The following is a 13,945-nucleotide window of genomic DNA, read 5'->3' on the forward strand; positions in this document are numbered from 1 at the left end:
GCTGAGGCGCAGGGATTTTCAGCCGACAGCAGAACCTGTTTCTGAGCGCTCTGTCGGCTGAAAACCTCCAATCAGAGCGAAGCAGCGTCAACGTCACGGCGCCGTGACATCAGCACCGTGACGTTGACGTCGGCGCTTCGCGGGCTATTGGCCCAGTGACATCAGTGCCCCGCCTCCCGCTCGTCTCCTGGCTCGTCTGCTAGTTCATGCAATCGCTCCTGATTGCGCAGACGAGCCTCAGTGTGAGCGCGGAGGAGCGCTGACTGCTAAACTATGTACGCAGCCTAAGGAAGCTCAGAACAGGACTGGGATAATGTGCACAGGTCACACAAGGGAGGAGGAGGAAAGCACTTACCCAATAACACAGGCTGAAGATCTCTGTGCAGCAGGGGGTGGGCAATGTGAGGGGGGCACAGGAAAAGGGACTTAGAGGCTGCAGAGCCTATTCCTCAGTGTGTCCCCCCCAAAGTGCCTGAGATGTGCACTGTATCCCCTCCTCACTGTGTGTGTACTTCCTATGGAGGGTGGGGGGAGCCCCTGTGATCTCTCAGTCCTTCCCTGTGGGAGTGACCTGGATTCCCTCCTCAGGATGTGGGACAGTCTGTGCTCAGGATCAGGTTACAGGCTGGGAGTGGGACAGCCCTTCCTAGCACACTCTGTGCTTTGTGTGAGCAGGGACATGTTGTGTCACTGAAGCAGTGTGTGTGTATCTTTGTGTTATCACTGCTGTATCTGTAGCCTCAGGAGACAGTGAGGTCTGAGTATCAGTGCAAAAGTGGTGCAATTCTGGGGCAAACATTGCACCAGATGTATCAAAGAAAACCTCCTATTGCTAATGTGGGATAATTTGCTTTGATAGACCTGATGAAAATAGTAGGTTTGAAAGTTTGTCCTAAATTATAGATTTAACCCAAATAAAAAACGCATCACCTAATACTGAATTATATAAATATATGTAGCTAGTGTTTGAAATCTCTGCACGTCAGTCCTGTCCCTGCAGGCAGTGTAGGGGTTAATTCTCACAGGCCTTGGTATTCTTACGTCGCGCACTTTCCCCCACCCCCTGGGAGATAAGGCGTCTACGATGTGTGTGGTGCTTTACCTGTGGCTCGCTAGAGACCTGAACCTCCGCCACGGGGAGCCTGGGGTGTACCTGATTCGTTATATAACAGCGCCTCCACCTGCGCGGGATCCCAGCTATGCGGGATAACCCCGTGCAGGACCATATATGTACAACACACACACTGATGCAACAGAACAATGGAGCTTTACTATGAACATATGCCAAACAATGATAATAATAATACTACTGGTTACAACTAACCATCCAGCCGCGCAGGGCAGTGACCCACCACCGTGTAACCCACACCGTGTCCACAGTACCTTATGGGGCCCTCGGGCACCCAACCACCCAGATTTTCTCGGGGATATAACCCCTCCCACCCCAATGTGTGGTCAGCGCTGCCATTATGGTGCATATTAATGTTTGGTGCACTTGGTGTAAAGGTACCTGCCGGGTGCTCCAGCACCCGGGCACGCCGATGGGAAGACAACCGGGATCCAGCGCCGATCCAGCGAGGTCATCCGCGACGAGTCCACCTCCGCGGAGGTGGTAACCCGCTGGAGGGTCCCACATGAAGATAGTCTCTAGTCTTGGCAGGGTGGTCTGGTCCCAGACCACGTTTATCAGGGCTGCGCAGCGTGGCTGCTTTGTCCCTGAACTACCAAACAGCTAATGGGGCAAGGTCCCTACCTAAGGGCCTGTCCCTGTAACAGTCACAATCTTGAGATGTGAGTTAGGGCCTAGGGGGTCTCTGGCCTAGTGCAGAGGGTCACAGACCCCTGCACACATACATCCTCCCCTATCTGTGTCCCAGCTCCAACTGACTAGCGTGGGCTCTGTCTAATGATTATTTGGGGTATACCCTGTAGGTATTCAGGTTCCCGTGAGGAGCCATCCCACCTACGCTGGGATCCTCACGGGTGGAGGCGCTGCACCAGGCTCCCCAAGAGTGGAGGCTTAGGCCTTCTGTAAGCCTAACAGGTAACGCTGTAACACTATTATCTGCTGTTTCCCTCAGGGGTGTCACAGTTGTAATTCATTTTATTGTTTTATAAGTTTAATGGTGTTTTCCCCACCCGCTGGGAGATCCCGTTACCCCCATCGGCTGGGAGATCCCCTGTTACCCCCACCCGCTGGGAGATCCCGTTACCCCCACTGGCTGGGAGATCCCCTGTTACCCCCACCCGCTGGGAGATCCCCTGTTACCAGATGTATGGTGCATGCTACCTGTTGGTTCACAAGAGGCCGAGTTGTCCGCCGATGGTTGTGGGGACTGCAGGACTGTGAGGATTGGACCTCGGTCCCACCCTCGTGACGCATTGGGTGACGCCCCTCACGCGAGCGCCGCAGTACTCCTGCCGGCACCGGACCTAGGCTCCGCCCATGCACCGCATCCCGTGATGCAACAGAGGACGCTCCTGTCTCCGCGTCACATAACCAGAAACACTCGAGGGGTTAATACATTAAAACATTAATTCCCTTCATTACTCCACAGCTGGGATACACTCTGCCCCTGCCAATCAGTACACAGTCTGTGTGATGCCTGCAGCCTTCCCATTGGCTCTCCGTGCTTTATATGCTCATCCAGCCGCTAGGCAAATTGGCTGAGCATAAACTTGTGTTTGTAAGGATCCATGAGGCGCCGCGGTCGGCGCACGCAAAACTCCATACATCCAGATACCAGCATCGCTCCCAAACCTCACCCTAGAGCCTTTTATCATCATAGGAGCGCTCACGCAGCCCGCATGGACCTAAATGCCAACTCCGCTGGCCCCGCCTCCTGGTTGCATCCACGTGATGATGTCATTGGCGCGCATGCAGCACGCACCTGTATCACATTAATAATATCAGCAGGAAGACTCTGTACACCTGCCTCCTGCAGCCGAGCTTCCTATCAGAACCTGCTCAGTGACACGCCTCCTGCAGCGGAGCTTCCTATCAGAACCTGCTCAGTGACACGCCTCCTGCAGCCGAGCTTCCTATCAGAACCTGCTCAGTGACACGCCTCCTGCAGCAGAGCTTCCTATCAGAACCTGCTCAGTGACACGCCTCCTGCAGCGGAGCTTCCTATCAGAACCTGCTCAGTGACACGCCTCCTGCAGCGGAGCTTCCTATCAGAACCTGCTCAGTGACACGCCTCCTGCTGTGATTCGTCACAGCTTCCTGTAAATACTCAGCAGAGCCAGAGGCTCATCGGCTGAGCATAATCTCTGTTTGTGCGTGTGCCTCTCCACAGTCTGTTCTGTTCCAGCCTTGTCTGCCGTGCCTTGTTAGCTGACCCTGCCTGCCTCCGGACTCCGCTCTTCTCCTCTCCTGACCTGGCTTTGTTTTACCATCCGCACCTCTCCAATCCTGACCTTGGCTAAAGCATCCACAATGATCACACAGGAAATACATTGCCGCTGTAGCGTGCGCTTATAGTAAGCGCGGCGCGACGGCTTAGACGAAATCGCTGGAAGTCATCTCAATTTGATTTTTCCAGCGACCACAGCCTGACGTCGCCGTCTCGTCACCATAAGCGTAGCCTAAGGCTGCGTCCCCGCTAGCGCTGAGCAGGCGGAGCTTGCCGCGGTTACTTACATATACTGCTGCGGCAGCTTTTATTCTAACGCTTGCCGGGAGCTGGCCGGGAGCGTAGCGGGCTAGCCGCGGGTCTGCTCTCCGTTTAAAAACGGAGTTTCCCGCGCGGCGGCCGCTTCAATAGATAAGCGCTAATGGCGCTTACTATTGAAAGCGGCCGAGGCGCGGGAAAACCGTCCGGTTTTCAGCCGAAGACAGCCGCGCACCGCCCGCGCTATTTTTAAAATGCGGGGGCAGCCGCATTAGGTTTAGCCCGGCCGCCACTGTATAGATATATGTAAGTCTCCGCTCACTCGTGCGCGGGCACACGCTCACCGGCGCTCATGTAAACAAAAAAATCTAACTTTCCAGTGCGCTCAATAACCCCCCCCCCCCTTTCGCATACATACAGGACACTCCTGCAATTTTTTGAGCCTCCGCAGCAATGCGGAAGCGGCGCCTAAAGCCGCGCTGATTACAGATGCAGGGGGTAAGTGCATCTGCTCAGCGGGGTCTGCTGGCCATGTCCCAGGCCTAAGTGTTATTACAGCCTCAGGGGTTATGTTATATCCAGGTTACCTCATTACTATCAAAATGTGTGTGTGTTTGTGTAATCTCTTTCCCTAGCAGTATTTCTGGGAGATGTGGTGTGTGTGTGTGTGTTTAATCTCTTTCCCTAGTAGCGTTTCTGTGTGTCTGATCTCTTTCCCTAGCAGGTTTCTGGGAGGTGTGTGTGTCTGTGTGTGATCTCTTTCCCTAGCAGGTTTCTGGGAGGTGTGTGTGTCTGTGTGTGATCTCTTTCCCTAGCAGGTTTCTGGGAATGTTACTGTGTTGCTTATATGTGGCAATCGATCTTGTCTATAAAAACTACAACTCCCATGATCCCCTGCGTGTGAGCATGCGCAGTAGAGCATAGGGCTGTGACCCGGATGTAGTAGGCAGCGATGGGAGGAAATGAGTTCTGCACACAGACAGTCCTGTGAGAAATGCAGAGGATCTGTGAGTGATGCAGCAATGAGAAGTCACTTACTGTGCTGCCCTGTCTGTAACAGGGGGATCTATTCCTGCACTGGCCTCACCCGGTGGGAGGAGATTACTGCCAGTACAGAGCACTTCCATAGCTCACTGTGCTTATTGCTGGGACCCATCCCAATCAGGATTCCCCTATAACTTACATTCAGCTATCTGTGTGAGGTACACCTCTCTGCCCTGTCCTGTAGGAGGTTAAGTTACAGCTCAGACATCATCTGAACATCTCCCCAGCACCCAGACCTGCACCCACAGAGGAGAACCACAGGTTCAACATCTCCCCAGCACCCAGACCTGCACCCACAGAGGAGAACCACAGGTCCCAGTTTCTATACCCAGCCAGCACCCACAGAGGAAGGAGAACCACAGGTCCCAGCTTCAATACCTATCCAGCACCCACAGAGGAGAATCACAGGTCCAGCACCCATACCTGCACCCACAGAGGAGAACCACAGGACCCTTCCTGCATCCACAGAGGAGAACCACAGGTCCCAGCTTCAATACCCATCCAGCACCCACACAGGAGAATCACAGGTCCAACATCTCTCCAGCACCCAGACCTGCACCCCCAGAGGAGAACCACAGGTCCCAGCTTCTATACCCTTCCTGCATCCACAGAGGAGAAACACAGGTCCAATATCTACCCAGCACCCACAGAGGAGAATCACAGGTCCAACATCTCACAGCATCCACAGAGGATAACCACAGGTCCCAGCTTCTATACCCATCCTGCACCCACAGGAGAATCGCAGGTCCCAGCTTTTATACCCATCTTGCAACCACAGAGGAGAACCACAGGTCCCAGCTTCTATACCCATCCTGCACCCACAGAGGAGAGCCACAGGTTCAGTTTCTATACCTATCCTGCACCCAGAGGAGAACCACAGGTCCAGCTGCTATACCCATCCTGCATCCAGAGGGGAACTGCAAGTTCAAGAGTGCCCATGAGTTGTGAGTTACAGGGATCTATCCTTGATTTTAATATTTAAATAGATAGATTTAAACAATATTGCTGAGGAAGAAAGGGCAAGATTTAGTAACCGTGTTTATATGAGGGGTGTAAGAAGGAGGAGACGAATGTAACCCCTAGACAGCTTACTTGTGAGATTGGAAGGATATTGGTATAAATGACTGCGATGGAGAAGGGAGTACGAGTAACTCAGTCTTGGCCGTATTAAGCTTGATGTAACTAAGGGCACCGAGGCAGAGATTAATTACACTGAGATTTCTGACTGGACTGCAGGTGTAATCCAAAGGAGTTAATAAGGTCGCCCAGTGAGAGCGTATATAGAGAGAAGGGGACCTGAACCAGAGCCGTGAGGTTCACCAACAAAGGGATCCAAGGGTGTTATTCTTGGGAATAGGTCAGGCAAATGCTGCTTACAGAGCGAGGAAAAGCGCCAGAGCAAAGAGATGAGTTGAGATATGAGTCAGAATGGGAACCAGGGTACAAGCGAGAGGTTTAAGGAGAAGGAAGGGAATAAGGTCAATGCTGCATGTGGTTGAGGAGCCTCGGCTGGATTTGTGTCTGTTTATTAAAGAGGTGAAGTAACTGTTTTGCAAAAAAAAAAAAGAGCAGAGAACAGGACGGGATGAAGTTGTAGTAAAGAAAATCTGTTACAGACGACAACACAGGACTTTAGATCGGACAGGATGCAAGAGCATAGAAAGTGTCTGCGTGTGTACCCAGGGGTATGGGCTGGAGCACGGCGAGTGTCAGGGTACGGAAGGAACAGACTGGTCACGTTGTGAGCAAAGCAGGAGGGGAATTGGGTTTGTCTCTAGTTTGCAGGTGTGATCCGAATTAATGTCACATCCCCACTAGTTATAGACGGGGCAACATTGTCATGTAGGAGAAATGTGCATGAGGGGCTGACTATGTTAGATCAAAACAAAGTACCGGGACCGATCTAATCCACCGCCTGGACTATCCTGTTATCACACGCCATCTTCTCCCACTGTATAACAAGAGAAAAACAGCGCAAACGCAATAGTGAAGTACTTTCAAATTATATTGTAAAAGTAAAAAGTATGATAAATGCGTACATCAAGTTAAAACATATCATGCACTCAGGCATAGGTTACTCGCCATGGGCATCAGGAGCACTTCTTCGCACGGCCCCTCAGGTGTTATTCAGCTGGACCCTCAGGGTAAATGCCTGGACTTAGGTGGCTGTTCTCATGCCAACATCAGGGAACTTCCCTCTGGCGTGTGCAGGACTTCCGTTTCATCAGGGATCCCTGAAGTAGCTTTTGCTATGAAACGCGTAGGATTACTGATTCACAAGTGACTCCGAATTATCTACGGGTATCTCCAGTCATTTATATCGAGACTCTACGGGTGCCTATTGCCCTCTCGAGCGACGCCGTAATCAGCCGACGGCCGTCATTACTTGGCGGCTTGTCGCAAAACTGTGCGGAGAAACTGAACTGTAAGCCTGACTGCGGCTCGTATTGTTCCGGCATCGTCACCTTCGACCTCATAAGCCAGCCAGACGGAAGTACGCAGATATCATACTTTTTACTTTTACAATATAATTTGAAAGTACTTCACTATTGCGTTTGCGCTGTTTTTATCTTGTTTCACTGTTGTCTAGGGGTGCTGAGCCACTCCACATATAACAGCTGCAGACGCCATCTCAACAATAGAGGTTGTTGTTAGTTTACCATTTCACAGAGGTGTATAATGGGTGAATAAGTATTCACATTGACAATTGAGGATCACTTTAGTAGCACACTGTATTTTATATATATTTTTTCTCCCACTGTATGTTATATTCTCCAGTGTCATTCTATGCAATGACATATGTTATAGTAATAGGTTTGTTATTGATAAAGAACATCATTCTGGGACTATAAATGCAAACCTTTATGGGGAAAAACCTCACAGATTGGAACAAACAAAACCCATTTTCTGTGATGATAACCAGCGCGTACCAACTATTTCATAGGAGATGAGTGGGGAGGAGGAGAAGATGAGTGGGGGGAGGGGAGGTGATGCTGCATAAAGGAGCCAATCCATGCACCACTTCTTGCCTCTCTTTAATTCTTTATTTTACCTCCCCGGGTGATGTCACTGCTTCCTATTGGCCCGCAGGGCGCAGGAGCTTTGACACGCCGCTATTACGTGATCTCTGCTAGCTGATCCGAAGCTGATACCGGAACCCCCCGCGGAGGTACGTATCTCTGGAAAAGGGGGTCCTGGAGCTGAAATGAATGGGGTTTAGCTTTGGAGACCCTCTACTTCAATCCTATTTAAAAAAAAAAAAACATTGCCGCTTTAAAGCTACTTGGTCCACCTGTTATCCCTCCACTAGTCATCTGGGTACATGCTTGAGGACACCTTCCCAGCAGGCAGCCCGGTACCCCGCTGCTTTCCCCTATGACTCATTGCTTCTGGCAAATGTCCCCCCTGTTTCACCAGGTTAGCATTGTGTCTGATCTGTACGGGGGCCGATCTGACCTGGTACCTGCAGGCCACTTCTGGCAGTACTTGTTTCCTTCTATAAACCCCTTCACCTCTCCTCCGCTGGGAGCACCTAACCCCTCCCGCTCCTGGGGCACTAAACTCCTTCCCCACCCCCCAGGGGGGAATGAACCCTTTCTCCTCACCCAGGAGGTTGGGGGGGGATTTAACCCTTTCCCCTCTCCTACCTGGGGAACTTAATCCCCTCCCCCTTTGGTACCCGTAACTCCTCCACCCTCTCTCTGGGACCTTCCACCCTTATCCCTTCCCCTCTCCCCCTCCTCTGGAACTTAACCCCTCCCTCCCAAATGGCATTTAAGTTATTTATAAGATAGCCTGCTGCTCTGTAGGTGCAGTCTGGAGCAACGCCTTGACAATTTCCTCCATGGTGAGTTTGAAGTAGTTTTATACCCTCAGACATAATATGGTTGCCCGCATTCTCCACCAAATGTGACAAAATAGCCTTTTTGTCTGAAGGGCTCTTGCCTGGGAACCTTAAAACCCACTGTCTTTTAGGGTAAAGCACAGTCACAGGACAATCCAGCTCTGGTTTTAAAGGCTTTATTTTCTTTGTCACTCCAGCAGACACAAAGAGCTAGGATTTAGTTTGATTCTATCTGAGCATTAACTAGACAGCAATTATCTAGCTATCTTTGGGTGGCTTTCCCACTTACCAAACAATAACATAAATATGAAGCAAACCTGTTGCAGGCCAGTACCTGTCTGTAGCATCCAGCTCTTTTAGCTGGAATAAGGGGAGAGGGAAGAACTGACCTAGTCAGCCCTTTCTTATACTCTGTTAATTAAAGCCAGGTGATCTGCACCTGGCTTCATTTGTAAAATCTTCCCTTGTCCTTTAACCCTTAGTAGGAATAGGTATATAAGCCCTGCATTTGCAAATTATATCTCCCATCCACAACTTCACCACGTTTCCTCTCGGCTCTCCTGACCTCGGTCAGTGTGCGCGCGCGCGCACGTTGGTCAGTCGGTCAGTGTGTGTGTGTGTGTGCGCAAGTCAGTGTGTGAGGGTGCGGGCTTCAGTCAGTGTGTGTGCGCACGTCAGTGTGTGTGTGCGCACGTCAGTGTGTGTGTGTGTGCGCGCGCACGTCGGTCAGTGTGTGTGTGCGCGCGCACGTCGGTCAGTGTGCGCGCACGTTGGTCAGTGCGCGTGCGCACCTCGGTCAGTGCGCGTGCGCACCTCGGTCAGTGCGCGCGCGCATGCGCACCTCGGTCAGTGCGCACGCACGTCGGTCAGTGCGCGCGCGTGCGCACGCCGGTCAGTGTGCGCACGTCGGTCAGTGCGCGCGCGTGCGCACGTCGGTCAGTGCGCGCGCGTGCGCACGTCGGTCAGTGCGCGCGCACGTCGGTCAGTGCGCGCGCGCACGTCGGTCAGTGCGCGCGCACACGTCGCTCAGTGTTCGCGCACGCGCGTACACGTCGGTCAGTGCGAGAGCGCACACTTCGGTCAGTGCGCGCGTGTCGGTCACTGTGCGCGCGCGCGCCGGTCAGTGCGCGCGCGCGCCGGTCAGTGCGCGCAGACACGTCGGTGTGTGTGTAGTGCAGTAGTCAGGGCAAAGGGGACACGGCACTCTCGGCTCTCTCCCCCGGCGGTGCTGCTGCGGCGGGGCATGGAGCGCTGAGCGCTCTCCCCCCACCCCCTGGCGGGGCTGCGGTGGGGGGTGTCCAGCATCCACCGGATCCAGCTGCGGGGACACTGCTGTCAAGGATTGCACTTCTCCTGGAGTGGATCCCTGTGGCAGGAACAGCAGGGAATGTGGTAGGGGTTAGAGGCAGGCAGCAGATAACGTAGTCAGGTAACAAGCAGAGGTCGGCAACGAGGAGACTGGAACAGGACAATAGCAAGCATCAGTAAACACAGGAACCTAGCAAGACCTGAGGAACCAGTATAAACAGGCAAGGGAGGAACAGGAAAGGGAGGTTTATATATGCAAGCTGAAAGGTAGAGCACAGGTGCAATGGTGTCCAGTTTCAGGGTCTGGAATGTTCCTTAGTTTAGCAGCAGCAATCCCGGTGGACAAGTATAGGCACTGCAGGCTAGAACAAGACATTGAGAGAGCGGCAGCAATCCCGGTGGCCAAGCATGGGTACAGCAGATTAGAATATGACAACGGCGGTGTGTGTGTATTCTCTACCTCCCATGGATACAGAGCTGGTCGCCGGATTTTCAGTTTGCCCTCTTTCGTCCCCATGATGGATCCAGCGCTGCCTTCATCCTCAATGTGGTGTGTCCTCTCCGGTGACTGTCGGTGGCTCACTCGTGGAGGGTGGGGGGGGAGTGTTCAGCAGTTCACTCGTGGGGGGGAGTTCAGCATGTGTGTGAGCTGGTAACATCGATGGCCTCTTCTGCCAACAGTGACATCACTTCCGTCACCATCAACTCCATTTACTGCCAGGGAATTTGCTGATGTGGTAGGTGTGCCCAAAGAAGTTTCACTTCAATAGTGTGGGTTAGCCAAGGAGATGATAAATTACGATGATGGAGATCGGTTGGGGGAAAGAGAGAGCAGGCATAGAATTGGAGGGAGGGGAAGGAAGGGGCGTTGGGGGAAGGTGTCCAGAATGAGACGACAAGGGGGCCAACTCCCTTCTCCAGTGCCAGTGTGACATTTATTGATAAAATGTTTTACCAGTAAGTAATACATTGAGAGTTACCTCTCGTTTTCAAGTATATCCTGGACATAGAGTTAAGATGACAAATAATACATGGTTACAAATACAGTTACATAAGTGAACAGGGTATACATTATATACAAGACATTGCATGCACAGTTAAAGATAATATATATTATGGGGGTATGTAACAGTTACAGACCAGTTTAAAATGTGAGACAGCTTTAGTTTTGAAAGAACTTAGACTGGTGGTGGATGTGGAAGTCTCCAGTAGGTTGTTCCAGTATTGGGGTGCACGGTAAGAGGAGGAGCGGCCGGATACTTCGCTGAACCTTGGGACCATGAACAATCTTTTGGAGTCAGATCTCAGATGATAGGGCTGCATGTGGTAGGGGTGAGGAGCTTGTTCAGATAGACGGGTAGCTTACCCAGAAAGTAATTGAAGGCAAGACAGGAAAGGTGAACTTTGCGCCTAGACTCGAGTGATGACCAATCTAGTTCTTTAAACATTTCGCAGTGATGTGTGTTGTAGTTGCATTGGAGAACAAAATGGCATATTGAATTGTAGAGGGTATCAAGTTTGCTACGGTGGGTTTGTGGTGCCGAATTGTATACTATGTCCCCATAGTCGATACGCTTTCTGACTAGCAGACTTAGGGAGGATTTGTTCCTGTAAAGTACACCTAGTTTGGCATAGGTTTTGGATGTAAGGGTATCAATGTGCATCCCAAATGTTAATTTGGAGTCAAACCATATGCCCAAGTATTTAAAACTGGTAACAGGAGTTAGGGTGGTATTAGCGTTGGTTCTGATCTGGAGCTCAGTCATTGGAAGCTTTAAAAATGTAGCCTTGGTCCCAAATACTATTGTTACAGTCTTGTCAGTGTTTAAAAACAGTTTGTTTTGGAAATCCAATTTTCAAGTCTCAAAAAGTCAGATTGAAGTATGTGTTCCAAGGATCGGAGAGGCTAGCGCTGTGTGCATATACAGATGCAGCGGCCGTTATTCGAACACTTCACGCGTAGTATACGCGTGAGATATTAGTTACATAGTTACATAGTAGATGAGGTTGAAAAAAGATGTACGTCCATCAAGTTCAACCTATGCTAAATTTAGACAACAGATACTTTATCCTATATCTATACTTGCTTATTGATCCAGAGGAAGGCAAACAAAAAACCCCAGTGACATATCACCCAATGATATCTCATAAGGGGAAAAATAAATTCCTTCCTGACTCCAAGAATTGGCAATCGGATTAATCCCTGGATCAACATTCTTCCCATGTTTACTTAGTTGGTATATCCCTGTATACCTTTCCTTTCTAAAAAGATGTCCAACCTTTTTTTGAACAAATCTATTGTATCTGCCATCACAGTCTCCATGGGTAATGAATTCCACATTTTAACTGCCCTTACTGTAAAGAACCCTTTCCTTTGTTGCTGGTGAAATCTCCTTTCCTCCAACCTTAAGGGATGGCCGGAGTCCTTTGTACTGCCCGTGGGATGAATAGTTCTTTTGAAAGCTCCTTGTATTTTCACCGAATATTTTTGTATATAGTTATCATATTGTAACGATGCGCGGAACACACCCCCTGTGGCGTGTTCCTTCCTTACCTGTTTACTTCTGATCTCCGCCCTCTAGCTGCGAGTCAAGATCCTGTGTCTTTAAGGATTCTGAAGCAAGCAACGCCATCTTGCTTCCTGGCAAATCCTGCCCTCTTCCTCCTGACAGGAAGTAAGCCTCTCTTTGACTTTCTCTCTGCTATTAGTCTTTTGCTACCAGCCCTGGTGCCTGCTGGTACTCATCGCTTACTGTTCCTGCCAGGACCTCCTTGGGACCTTTACTTATCTCCTGTGGCTCCGGAAGACTGGGACAGTCACTCTTATACTACTGAGGTTAGTTTACCGTCGGGTAGTGTAGGTACCTGCTTAGTAGGGTTCACCTTGACGTGGTAGCAGGCTTATAATTCCTTGGCCAATGGATTAGACTAAGAACCCTTATGTTTATTTAGTTTCGCTGCACCTTGCTGTTTTTGATACTATGCCTTTAAGAAGTCTGGACGTTCTCCAAGAAGCAATCCTTCTCTGGATGTTACCTTGTTCTCTGGACTCCATGGCCATGTTCCATATTCCTGGTTTCCGTTTCCAGACTCCCGTGCTGAAGCGTTGGCTTCCCACAACCCCCGCGTTGGTGCCTGAGAACGAGCGCACTCCCGCTCTGCTGTCAGAGCATGTGCGTGTGTGCAGCTGGATCAGTCGTGTCTCTGAGCTTGGCTCCGCACCTCCGGACGCGTCGCGCATTCTCATGTGCGCGGTGTGGTCACGTGACTACGTGCGCCGATCCCCAGCTGCGCGGCAACTTACTCCCTTTGTATCCCCTGCGGCCTCCCCACCTCGCTACCGGGTCCTTCCCTTTCTCCCTGCGCTTGTGAGGAGAGCACAAGCGTGACACATATCCCCTCTTAGACGCCTCTTTTCTAATGTAAATAAATCTAATTTAGCTAGCCTCTCCTCATAAGTTAGAATGTCCATCCCCTTTATTAATTTTGGTGGCTTTTCACTGCACTCTCTCTAGTTCCATAATGTTTTTTCTAAGGAGTGGTGCCCAAAATTGTACTCCATTTTCAAGGTGTGGTCTTACTAATACTTTGTAAAGGGGCATAATTATGTTTACTTCCCTTCCATCCATTGCCCGTTTAATGCAAGATAAGATCTTATTTGCCTTTGCAGCTACTGCATGACTTTTGGCACTATTGCTAAGCCTGCTGTCTACAAGCACTCCTAAATCCTTCTCCATCAAGCATTCCCCCAATTTATCCCCATTTAATTTGTAAGTCGCCTGTTTATTCTTGCATCCCAAATGCATAACCTTACATTTATCTGTATTAAACCTCATCTGCCATTTACCTGCTCACGTTTCCAGTCTCTCCAAGTCCTTCTGAAGAGAAATTACATCCTGCTCTGATTGTACTACCTTACACCATTTAGTATCATCAGCAAAGATGGAGAATTTGCTCTCTATGCAGTATGCAAAGCAGACCAAGCCTAGCAGAAGGTGAAGGTTTTCAATAGTATAAACCCCCCCCCCCCCAAAAAAAAATTAGACTATGCCACCTCATACATGTATACAGTAGAAATAAAAATTAAGTGATTTTAAGAATCTAAAAATTAATAAAATATTTAAAACATGCATAC

The 13,945-nt window shown here is 50.3% G+C and overlaps 1 protein-coding gene across 2 annotated transcripts in view; it reads left to right on the plus strand.

Moving 5' to 3' along the window:
- Positions 1–4,530: 4,530 nt before the first annotated feature.
- LOC142488385 (uncharacterized) overlaps positions 4,531–13,945 on the plus strand; it is an 86,472-nt gene continuing 77,057 nt past the window's right edge. The window contains exons 1-2 of one of the 2 annotated variants that reach the window (XM_075588854.1): positions 4,531–4,919; positions 5,450–5,602. Coding sequence is in view for 1 of the 2 variants with exons in the window: in XM_075588855.1 (XP_075444970.1) it covers positions 5,596–5,602 (7 nt within the window). In the remaining variant the exon portion in view is untranslated. Of the gene's footprint in view, positions 5,603–13,945 lie in introns of both variants that reach the window. The other variant, XM_075588855.1, reaches the window with a different exon arrangement.

This window comes from Ascaphus truei, chromosome 2, assembly GCF_040206685.1.
Source record: "Ascaphus truei isolate aAscTru1 chromosome 2, aAscTru1.hap1, whole genome shotgun sequence".
Lineage (NCBI taxonomy): Eukaryota > Metazoa > Chordata > Amphibia > Anura > Ascaphidae > Ascaphus > Ascaphus truei.